General features: G+C 33.2%; 2 protein-coding genes across 3 annotated transcripts; one reads left to right on the forward strand and one right to left on the reverse strand.

Annotated features, from left to right (window-relative positions):
- The first annotated feature begins 5156 nt into the window (after positions 1–5156).
- On the forward strand, positions 5157–10504 carry LOC120075093. 2 transcript variants are annotated; one of them, XM_039028258.1, is made up of 10 exons: positions 5164–5469; positions 6238–6333; positions 7830–7914; positions 8306–8427; positions 8514–8538; positions 8633–8716; positions 8842–8871; positions 9197–9302; positions 9573–9637; positions 10200–10504. In XM_039028258.1, exons 1-9 carry the CDS (start codon positions 5380–5382, stop codon positions 9634–9636), a joined length of 702 nt encoding a protein of 233 aa, XP_038884186.1. In that variant the 5' UTR covers positions 5164–5379; the 3' UTR covers position 9637; positions 10200–10504. The 2 variants fall into 2 exon arrangements, with proteins under 2 accessions (XP_038884187.1, XP_038884186.1); XM_039028259.1 differs by lacking the exon at positions 8633–8716 and having other exon boundaries at positions 5157–5469.
- A 143-nt stretch (positions 10505–10647) lies between these two features.
- LOC120075094 (probable metal-nicotianamine transporter YSL13) lies at positions 10648–11277 on the reverse strand. The gene has a single exon (XM_039028260.1). It carries the CDS (start codon positions 11243–11245, stop codon positions 10709–10711), a length of 537 nt encoding a protein of 178 aa, XP_038884188.1. The 5' UTR covers positions 11246–11277; the 3' UTR covers positions 10648–10708.
- Between the last annotated feature and the right edge of the window lie 690 nt (positions 11278–11967).

An 11967-nucleotide genomic window follows, 5' to 3' on the forward strand; every position in this document is an offset into this window, starting at 1 on the left:
CAAAATTTCTTCAAACTAGACCGAACCACATTTTTTGGTTCAGTTCGGATCAATTTTTAGAAACGGTTCCATTTTTGCGGTTTGAATGGCCACCCCTACCATAGGGTTACGAAGAGAGTAAATTTGAGAAGCAACCATCATAAACATATGTGGTGTGCACAAAAAAAATCAAAATTCCTAAAAAAAAAATAAATGCACAAATTGGTGATTATCTTGATTATTGGAAGAGATATAACCCCCTATAGATTTACACAAAAGTGTATTTTATTGAAAATGATTTGGTCGATCTTTTTATATCAAGGAGTAGTTTTTTCTTCAAAGGTTTCAAAATGAAGAGATACAAGGTTTAAAATATTTAGGTTAAAAATGAACGAAAAATTAAAGGAAGAAAGATATTTTATTATATGGTTAAAATTTTGCCATGAAATGTGAGTGTGAGTATAAATGTAAGGTACGTACTTCTAATGAAAGGGCGAGGGTAAAATGGACATCAATAAAAAAAAAAAAGAAACAAAGAGGAAAGTAAAAAAAAAAAAAAAAATCTCTATTCTTAATCCTTTTAATAGATAAGTTATCTAAGGTTGGAGTTATGAGTTAATTTATACATAATTCACGAGTTTTAATTTTTAGAGGTTCAAACCTCAGCTTGTTGTTCAACTAGAAAAAAGGTAAAAGAACTAAAAACTAAAAATTCATTTTCTATTAACTTCTTCCACCAAAGAAATTTTCTTTCGAAAATATCTCCCATATTTTTTTTCAATCTAAACTTAAAAAAAAAAAAAAAAAATCGTCCCTAAGTTTAGAGCTTAGTTTTCATTTGATTTCCATGTTTCAAAATGTTACCCATTTAGTCTTTAAACGTATAATTTAGTTTTAATTTAGTCTATAAATTTCAAAATGTTACAATTTTATCATTGAAATTTGAATTTTGTTTCAATTTAGTTTCTAAGTTTTAAGATTTACCTTTTTTACTTTTTACTTTTTATTAAATACTCACCTTCAATCTTTAATACTAATATCTTTTAATTAATTTAAAATATTTATGAAGTTAAAATTTAAATTTTATTTTAATAGTAAGAAAAAAAATCACTCAATTGATTATAATTCTTTTAAATTAATTATAGCCATAAACACTAAAAACAAGAAGAGGTTGTATGAGGCGCTGAGTTGAGATATGATATGTAGAGTTCATATGTCTGTGAAATTCATATGTGTGTATTTGGGATGCAAAGTTATTTGGTTTGGGTTCACATGTCTGTATTTGGGATGTAAAGTTGAGTTCATTTGTCTGTAGTAGCTGGTGCAATTATTTCAACTCTAAATAATGTACTTTTATGATGACTATTTTTATTTTGAAATTTTTTTATTCAATAATTCTATCAATATTTGTGTTGAATAAAATATGGATTGCAATTTTTATTTCGTTTTGTTTTGTTTTTTTAATTTTTAAAGTTTTTTTTTTGTAATGAACAATAATTAACCCACTACATTTCTTGCAGGAATATAGTTAAATGAAATGGAAAACCAAAGTTGCTTCCGAATTATTCTCCATGAATTTCATCATCATTTTCTTCTTCTTATTTCCCTCCTATTGTCGCTTTGTATTTTTACTTTGTCATCAATTTTTAAATTGAATTCCCCCATTATCTTAGCAACCAATGAAATGCCACCACATTCCTTCAAAATTTTCATTTTTAATTCCTCCAAATTTAGAGGATCGTTGGAGAACTAATCTCCATTTTTCACTATTTTTTGCAAGAAAACATTCTAGGAAAAAAAAAGTCTTCATTTTATAGTTTTTTTTTTGTTATGTATTACATACAATTCAACTACATACATATTTTTCCAAATATTATTAACACTTATTTGATATGTGAATTCAATTAAATAAAAATATATTTTATAAAATTTTACGTATAAATATTGCACTTATTGTAGACAAAATATTATTATTTATATAATCAACAACCCTACTGAAGGAACTTGTTTTACAGAGATCCTTGAGCAGAAGTGGATCGTTCAAATTCCATTTTGATTGAAAACTAAAGTTACAACAAACATACAAGATATGCATTTATAAACAAATTATAGCATGCTTGAAAGAATAAAAGGATTCAAGAGATATTACCTTTGAAGAACTTTTCTTCTGGTAAATCCCTCAAACAGTCACGAACTCGAACACAACAACAAACTTGAAGACCTTCTTCAAGAACTTCTCGAACCAAAAGGAGACACTACCACAATGAACCTTTAGTATTCTTAGGGTGAGAACTCAGGAGTGGTGGGCTCTGGCTATTTTGGTTTTGAGGGCTTGTTTGAGTTTGGAGGAGGGAGAAGAAGATTGAAGAAGACACAGAACGTTTCTGTGAAAACTCTCTATCGTATATCAATTCATCAATCGTGTAGTCTCCCTTTTGTCGTGTAGATGTTGCAAGGAAGAAAATAGAAACTAATTTCTTTTATTTCTTTTGCCATAAAACCAATTAACCACTCACTAAGATGGTTGGAGAGGAAATAGAAATTATTATTCAAAATAAATACGATAACTAACTTATCATATCTTATTTATATTAAACTATATGTTATATCAAATATAACACATAACCTATAGTTTTAATACTGTATCATATACAATATAAATTATAGTTCTTTTTCTTTATTTTATGACATTTAATATAAATCATATTTATATTAAATTTAACAACTATGAATCATATTCATAGAAAATATATTTGAATCTTATTTAAATATTTACTTTCTCCAAATAAACAATAATGTATCAAATACATTATGACAATTATATCATATGTAATTGAATGAATTTAATTATATCATATGTAATTAAATTCTCTCTTATTAATTTGCACAATTCAAATTAACCCAAAAACTAATTCTCAACTAAATACTTTTGAGCTACCAAGGGGACCTTATGGACCTGTAGCTTGAAGCTCCAACGACATATGAATAATTAATTAAATTCTTTAATTACATTATCCACCATCCGTTAACTATCGAACACTTCATTAAAGACCGACAGCTGCACTCTTTGCCCTACAGATATATTTCTGTGTCCATTGAATATAACCAATCAATAGTACGATGACCCTTCACAAATTGTTCGTAAGTACAGCTAGGCCAAATTACCATTTTGCCTTTGTTGTTACATCTAACTCCTTAAGTACCACTGATCCCTCTAATGAACAATAGATCATAGTCCTACTATGACTGAATCCCTCTCGGGCCAGGAGAGGGTGTGACACTACATTATTCAAGACCCGAAATCAGCACTTAAGGAAGCAATTTATCTACTTACACCTGCTTCGGGGAAAGAGTGAATTCCATCTTGTGTAGCTGTGTTCCCAGCTCTCTAATCAGACGAATCCCTAAAATGGTAGGCTTGTTGAGTCGGCGATCTAGCCGCTCTCACCCATACAAATCAAAGGACCGCCCTCATAGGTAGGAATTAACAACTCACTCAAGATTCAAATCATGTTACCTATGGTCTTCCTGGTGAAGTGTAAGTCTCTATTATGAACGGTGTTATATAATGAGACTAAACATTTCGTGGGTCGATCTTATACAAACTCCTTTCTATAGAATATCCTTGCTCGCATGTCTAATACATGAATGATCAGGATCATATCATTTGTAGCATTTTACAACACTTGTAACACCTACAAAGCATATCATACTCATAGTGTCACTAGAATAAGGTACCCAGCCTTATCCATATACTATAGACATTTCGATTATCACTTGAACATGATCCACCTGTTTGTCTCCACATACATGTTTGAGTTACTATGATAACCTTGGATGTTAGTTTATTAGTTTGTGGTTAATGCATCTAAAATATCACATATTTCATAGACAAAGTGAATAAAAATATCATATGTTATTAATCACATAAAAGTTTATTCATACAATGTTTACAAACTATAGGATCTTATGAGATTTAGGGCATCAATTCCAACACCTACAACATATTTGAACAAGCATCGGTCTAATAATAATCGATAGTGGTTGTCAAAGTTGATTATCAAAGATGATTTTCGTTGGAGTTTGTAATTGGAGGTAATTGTCGAAGCTTGAAGTTAGTTGCATGAAGGTGATATTCAAGTTGGTAATAGAATCCGTAGTCAGAGGTGGTTGTCGGAGCCTAAAGTTGGTCACATGAAGGTGGTATTGGAGTTGGTAACTGGAGTTTGTCGTTAGAGGTGGTTTTTGGATTCCGAATTTGGTCGTCGAAGATGATCATCAAAGATGATTTTCACTAGAGTTTGTAGTCAGAGGTGGTTGTCGGAACTCGAAGTTGAGTCGCATGAAAGTAATATTGGAATTGGTTGCCAGAGTTTTTTCGTTAAAGATGGTTGTCGAAGTGCGAAGTTGGTCGTTGGAGTTGTTCGGTTGAAGGTGGACATCAAAGGTGATTTTCGTTGGAGTTTGTAGTCGAAGATGGTTGTTGGAGTTGGTCATCAAAGTTTGGTGTCAAAGGTGATCGTCGGAGTCCAAAATTGGTTGTTGGAGTTGGTCGTGCAAAGGTGGTTGTTGGAGTTGGGTTATCGGAGTGTCGCTAGAGTCCAGAGTTGGTCGTTGAAGTTTTCATCGGAGGAGGTTGTCAGAGCTTGGAGTTGGTTCCCGGAGTTTGGCAGTGATAGTCGCTGACCGTAACCAATGAGTGGAGCCATTGAAAATATTGGAAGAAGGGAGAGGTGGGGTAAGTTGGTAAAATATACCAACTCAACTCTACCAAAATTTAAAGTTGGTGGACCAAACATTGAGTTGGTATACTCATGTTGATGATCCAAACACATTTAAAGGGAATATTTAGTGAAAAATTGAGATATAAAGTGTAAATCTTGAAATCTAAAAGTTAAATTCAAACAAAATTCAAGTATCAAAGATAAAATTTAACATTTAAAATAGAGACTAAATTGAAATAAATCAAAACTTAAAAACTAAATATATCGTTTTGAGGACGAAATGAAAACCTCAATCCAAAATTTAGATGATCGAAAAAGTATTTTTTTTAAAATAATAATAATAAAAAATTCATATTTTGAATTGGCCGCGTCTTGGTGGTTTAACAGCTTTGAATTATAAAGCAGGAAAAAGACAAAAATTCTCCAAAGCTGGATTGACCAATCACAGAGTCTTTGCTTCTGCAAGGCAGCTTCCAATTTTCATAACTTTCTTTAATTCTTTTCGAAATTTCTTTCTAAACGCCCATTGGCCTTCTGACATTTCAACCAAAAGCGGAGGCCGAAGTTTCCTTCTCCATTTTTGAATCGTCTCTTTACCTGAGTAGCTCCCGCATTTGTCCTGTGGAGCCGGGGAGTTTCTGTTTAATCGACCAAAAGGCTCAGAGATTGAAAGAGAATGCCCAATTGGGAGCTTAGGAGTTGCTGTCAGCATGATCAGGTTGTGTTCTTAGTTACCATTGGGGTCTTCACCGTTGTAATCCTCGCGGTAAGCTTCGTCGGAATATTTCTATTGCGTTTTTGTTTCAATCATTTTTTAAGCTCGTTTTAAGTTGTAGATTTGTATGATTTTCTAAAGTAGGATTGGTTTTTAAGTTCGTGTTTGATGCTGAGAAGTAGACTGTTTAAGCAGACTTAGGTCTTCCTTATCTATGAAATTCATGATGGTTCTTCCCTGTTATCTAATCAAATCACCATTTAAGATTGCGTTCTCCTCTGACCAGAAATCTACATGAACTTAGGTATTTCTTGTCAAATCATCTTAAACAGCATGTTTGAGATATGTGGGTGGTTAAGTATTTGAAGAATTCAAATTAAGGTTGGAGAGAGAGAAAGAGAGAGAGTTTAGGTTATTTAACATTATTTCTCTGCCTGTATTTTCAGCCTTCTTAGCCGACCGCGGACAGGTACAGATCGCAACAATAGGCTTGAACTGAGTACAGATATTCAATTTCTGAAGAACTCAATTTCCTTCATGTTTTATCGTAGTATTTGTTTGACATGTTTTTCAATCTCTCAAACAACCATTTTTTTTTTTTAGAAAATGGAATTAGATATCTGACTTAATTAGAGAGCATAGGAACTTGATTGAACTTACAGTAGCTTTTGGATTCTGATTTTGAAAAAAAAAAGTAATGATACTTTCTTGAGTATTCTTGAGGTGGAATCCTTATTGTGCATCACAGCTGAGCAAGTTTTATTCTTGCCTTTATTATTTGCTCGATGAATATTGATTTTTTCCCTCTGAATGTGACAGCTATGGAGGACATTTATAATCACTCCTTTCAAGCTCATTACTGTTTTCCTGCACGAAGCAAGTCATGCAATAGCTTGTAAGCTAACCTGTGGTGAGGTATATTTCTTTTCTTCACTTCTATTTGCTGTGGTGATTGAAATGGAGCATATGCTAAGAAATATCATATTTCTTCTTTAATTATAGATCCTTTTGATTGGCTACGCCTTTACCGTAATGCTCATAGCCTAGTGAAAGGAACATAATGTTCTATGCATGTTTCTTATTGTGTTTCAAGTTTGTAACTGATGTAGTTTATTTTTAAAGTTCAAAGATAACGTGCCTTGAAACTTCTTTCCGTCTAAACAAATTATCCTACATCGTTTTGTTTTCCTCTTATGGAGTTTACAGTAAGCCGCTTCCTAGAGATGTTAACATCAAACGAGTCATAGCTATAGAAAGGTTACAATAAGAAGTAAAAATTAGGTCCCCAAATTGACCAAAGGATGCTCTTGAGTTCTGTCACCCAAGGATTTGCCAATGTGGGAGGTTGACGTAAACAATCCAATCCTTTGTTCTGCTTTGAAGTTTCTAGGATCAATTGAACTCAATAAAACGAGGTTGATATTAGGTTAGAAGACTACTTTTTCTGTACCACTTCAACACCCAGTCCTAGATATAATTTGTTAGATTTCTTTCCAGTAATCTCAAGGGAAAATTATCGGAGTAGAACAAAACAATTATAAGAATAATAATCATATTAGGAGCTCTGCAATTGATATTGGAGTCGACGTCTAGAGGCATCTGGACAGATTTTTTTGTGGAATTCCTTAGATTGAGCATAATAATTTTAAATCTTTTCGTAGTAAGACTAGGTATGTTAATGATATAAGATCCATAAGCAAGATATCCATGAGAGTTGGATTTATCAATCAATCTGTTATAATTAGTTTTTAACAGACATTACTCTCTTTGGTTACATTACACGTGCCTACTGATAGCTATTCCCAGCCTGTTTTATGAATTGTATTTAGTTTCATTATATGGGAGGCTGAAGGTGAGACTCAAAAAGATATGCATCTGGTGTTCTTTTTCATGAAGATTCTTCTGCTGCCACTAGATGTGGAATATGAATCTGCTATAAGGACCACTGAGATATCCGTGCATTTCAATTTCTTTTTATCTGGTTTTTCTGTCGTTTCTTGCGTCTGTAATCTTTTGGGTTTGAGGTTCTTTGAGGTGGGGGAGTTCTCACATTATCCCTATTTTCCAGATTCTCTCCATCTTCTATTGAATATTCTAGTTAACTTGCCCCAATTTTGAGAAATTCCCATTAAACATTTTCATCCCATTTTCTTACATTAAATACAAGGCATCTGCACTGCTAAATTGTATTCGATGTTCATTTACTATGATACAGTTATCTATTCCATCAATTACCCACGTGTCGATATCTTGGTAGTTCATGAATCCCTTAAATAGTGATCTGGTGTTAAAGTTCAATTTTTGAAGTCAATATGGTATCTCTTTATATATATATATATATATATATATCCTTTTCCTTGGTTTGTGATTAATGCACCCAGAGGAAGTTGATATAACCAGTTTATGTGCAGGTAGTAGGAATCCAGGTTCATGCAAACGAGGGAGGGGTAACTCAAACCCGTGGTGGGGCATATTGGTTGATTTTGCCTGCAGGATGTAATTCTCTTATTTCACTTTTTTACTAATCCCTGATAAGCAACAAGATTTACAGGTTGATCATGTTTTAAAATTGAGTGTGCATACATTCATCCATTCCGCTGTAAAGAGAAAAGCATACATATGCTTACAATCTAAATTAATTTTAAAACTCGTTAAAGTTACTACAAATTATTCACCGAGTCACTCGCCCCTACCATCTTCCAGTAGATGGATGAGGCTTCAAGTCCATACTTGAATAAATTATTTAGTTTTCTTAGACAACTACTTGTATACAATCATAACTTGGAAAAAACATTTAGAACATTTAAAGGTGTAGTTTGAAATGTTCTATAAATTTCTATTTTGCGGACCTGCCACTTATTGTATTTATTCGTTCACTTCAACCTAGATCTTGGATCATCGTTTTGGGGAATGGCTATGATTCTCGCGTCAACCAATCTTCTCACTGCTAGAATTGCAGCGGGTTGTTTGGGTTTAGCTCTTCTTGTTGTACTCTTCATTGCAAAAAATGTAAGGAAAAGAAAGAGAGTAAGAAATGATTTTAATATAAATTATTTATCATTCAATTTCTTACCTCCCTGTTATATTTTTGACAGTGGACACTTAGAGGACTCTGTGTTGGTAAGTGTTCCCATGATCCTTTCGTAGGAATTGAAGTTTACATAAAACCACTTTTGTTGCTCTTAAAATGACATTCACCAACTGAATACCTCAGGATTTATTATTTTTCTTGCGGTGGTTTGGGTTCTACAAGAAACGACTACAGTTCGCATACTTCGTTATGTCATTCTTTTCATTGGTATACATTATAGCTTGCAACTGTCCTGTTCTTTTAATGGATAATATTTGATCATTTATCAATTTACATATGTTTTCCTCACTGGATAAAGAAGGGCTGCTTACTCTTATATTGATGTTTTGCAGGTGTCATGAACAGTTTGTTTTCAGTTTATGGTATATCTTAATCTCTCTATAAATATATCTATATTTGGGAGTGATTTTGAAATGGTTAAAATCACTTTCGTCATGTTCAAGACCACACTGAAATATACTTTTAAGCATTAGACATCAAGTTAATGTTTAATTTTACACTTTTAAACATGGTTTTTATATTATTAAAATTGATTTTAAATGATTAAAAATATTTTTAGAGTGATTTTAAAAATAACAAAAGTGATTTTAAGTATTTCATAATCACTCCCAAACATGATAATGTTACTAAAAATCTAGAATGTCAATGAATGAAAATCATATGGTTTATCCTTCCTAACTCATGCAGATATATATGATGATTTGATTTCACGAAGAGTCAACTCGAGCGATGCTGAGAAGTTTGCAGAACTGTGTCCATGTCCTTGTAATGGAATTGGATGGGGAGTCATTTGGTAATTAACATCTCAATCTTTGGGATAACTTATTCACAGATACCTAATCATTCACTTGCACTATAAAAGAGAATGGGATATTTTCCAAAAGTTTTAATTTTGATAATATCATTGTAGAAGGGATATGTCAAGATGTTCATGATTTTACATCAATTCTCCACTCATCACATGTCCTAATGTGAATGCTGATAGGTCAAGACATTCATGATTGCATATCAATTCTCCACTCATCACTCATCCATTTCATAATTCGAATGATCATTTTTGCAGGGGAATGATATCATTTATCTTCTTATGTGCTTCTATCTATCTTGGTCTTGTCATCCTATCTTAAGGTACATGAACATCTCCACCCTACTGATTTCCTTTCGTTTAATTGTGATTTTTTTAACATTCAATATTTTGGTCTTCTTGTCCTTTAAGGTGTATGGCATAGTTACTTAAAATAGTTATACATATATATATATATTTGAAAGCAATGATATATTGGTTTAAACTATGATGTACATGTAAAGAAACTTGTACAAAGGAGATACAAGTGCAGTTTCGAAGTTAATTGGAAAATTCATATGGCTTTCTTAGCTCAACAAATTTTATGAACTTAGGGTATCAATGGTAACAGTTTAATGGTGCTCTTCCATTCATGGGCGAGACATGATTACCTCTAGAGATTAGTTAGCCAAAATTGCACATAATAGGAGGTTATTTATTTTATTTTTATTTTTATTTTTATTTTTATTTTTTACTTTTTTAAATTTTGCAATCCGAATATAGCTCAATGTATAAAGACACTAATTAAAATCAATGGTTCGATTATCCAGCCTTCATCTTTTGATACTATTTTATGTTGATAACAAGTCGTCACCATTTAAATCTCAGCTTCAATTTCATTATCAGGTTCAGGTTTAAAATGTGAGTATTGACACTTTAAATTGCTCGAGTTTTTTGTTGGGTGGCTGCGCGTATCCGCAAGCTTTTATACCTTGGTGTTTGGAGAAAGCCTCTTTTGTTCTAACCATGCTCACTTCCAGCTTGAGTTTTACATATATTCTGTACAAAATTGAACTCTCATATTCTTTATTCCCTTATATTCTTTTGAATTATAAACCTTCCAAATTTAATTATTGGATACATCTGCAAATGTGTAATTTTATTTAAATTTTGGTTAGACAACCGTTTTAGTACCAGTGACTTTGCTTTTATTTAGTCCCAACTCTTGTAGATTTAAAACTTTTATTATCATCTCAATAGTTTAGATAAATATTTCAAAAAGTGATGAGCGAGATTTGCATTATCGTCATAGCAATTAGACATCCAAGCATCTGATATATGGGTGTCAACCAACTTATTATATTCTTCCCAATATATGATTAATTTTTATCTATGAATAATGACCAAACACAAATTTATTTGAAAATATTTTGACAATACATGTGATAGTTCATACCCATATATATGACAATAACAGATGAAACACAACTATTTATGTTAACAGTGTTCGAGTACCGTTTACACTCGGAACATGAAGCTATAAACACTAGAAAATATGGGCCCATATAGAATGGAATTACCATTGCTGTAGATATTGGAATATACTGACTGACCTTCCCTGATAAGTCTCCTATCAAATTTATCACAATGGCTGCTGCAAAGAACCCATAGCATGGGGAGAGACAGTTCTTTGGGAGACCAGAGATGCCCTTGACTGCGAGAAGAGCCATGTTACGACAGACCGTTGCATAAGGCGCTGGATAAGCACTTTCAGGCTGTCCAATGTCATCAAATGCCTTATAGAACAACCAAAACACAAAAGGAGATATGACACATCCCATTGCAGTGCCTACCACTTGGCTCACAAACGTCGACCACGGTGAAGATAGTGTCATGTATCCAGTCTTGAAATCCTGCATTAGATCAGATGCAGTTGAGACAATGTTCATCATTACTGCACAAGCTACTAAGTTTGCAACGTGAAACCCGGATTTCCATTTTTCGTATTTAAGTAGGTGATAAAAGGAATTAATTAAGTGAAAGTTAAATCCTATATTGAAGAGAAGGAAATTTCTAAGTGTTGAATAAATTTTCCTTTAGTAGTTTTGAGTTGAGCCTTAATTGGTGAAATTTGGCTAAGTGTAATGTAAAAAAGGAACCATACATTGAGAGACATTAACGCATAAGATGAGTAGAAAGGCAACCATGCATTTGTGAGGTTGGACGTATGATTGGTTGAAGTATTGGCAAGAGGCGTTGCCAAGAGGTTCTCATGCATTGGGTATGCGTGAGCAAGAGTAGAGAAAACGAAATGTTGAGTGCAAGGCACTAGGCAGATGATCGTGTAGCAAATGAGCGGCGCTACACGATGGGGTATGCAATCGTCTAGTAAGTGAGTAGTGCTATACGATGAGGTAGGCGATTGTGTAGAAAATAAGCGGTGAGGTAGGTGATCGTGTAGGCGGGCGCTGGACGATAGTGTAACAATGCGCGGAGCTAAGCGATGCGCTAGACGATCGTGAAGATGCGCGCGGCGTTAAACGATGAGAAGTGACGCGCTAGACGATAAGTGTAGAAGCTGGACGATAGCGCTAAACGATAGCACTATACGATAGCATTCAGCGTTAAACGATGTGTGAGCGCTAAGTGATAGATTACATGATGGCGCTACGCG

This window comes from Benincasa hispida, chromosome 4 (genome assembly GCF_009727055.1).
Source record: "Benincasa hispida cultivar B227 chromosome 4, ASM972705v1, whole genome shotgun sequence".
NCBI classification, from domain to species: domain Eukaryota; kingdom Viridiplantae; phylum Streptophyta; class Magnoliopsida; order Cucurbitales; family Cucurbitaceae; genus Benincasa; species Benincasa hispida.

Coding starts and splice junctions, on each gene's coding strand:
- LOC120075093 (XM_039028258.1), top strand. CDS start 5,380: ATGCCCAATTGGGAGCTTAGGAGTTGCTGTCAGCATGATCAGGTTGTG. Junction 5,470..6,237: donor TCACCGTTGTAATCCTCGCG/GTAAGCTTCGTC, acceptor TGAATGTGACAG/CTATGGAGGACATTTATAAT. Junction 9,303..9,572: donor ATTGGATGGGGAGTCATTTG/GTAATTAACATC, acceptor TCATTTTTGCAG/GGGAATGATATCATTTATCT.
- LOC120075094 (XM_039028260.1), bottom strand. CDS start 11,245: ATGATGAACATTGTCTCAACTGCATCTGATCTAATGCAGGATTTCAAG.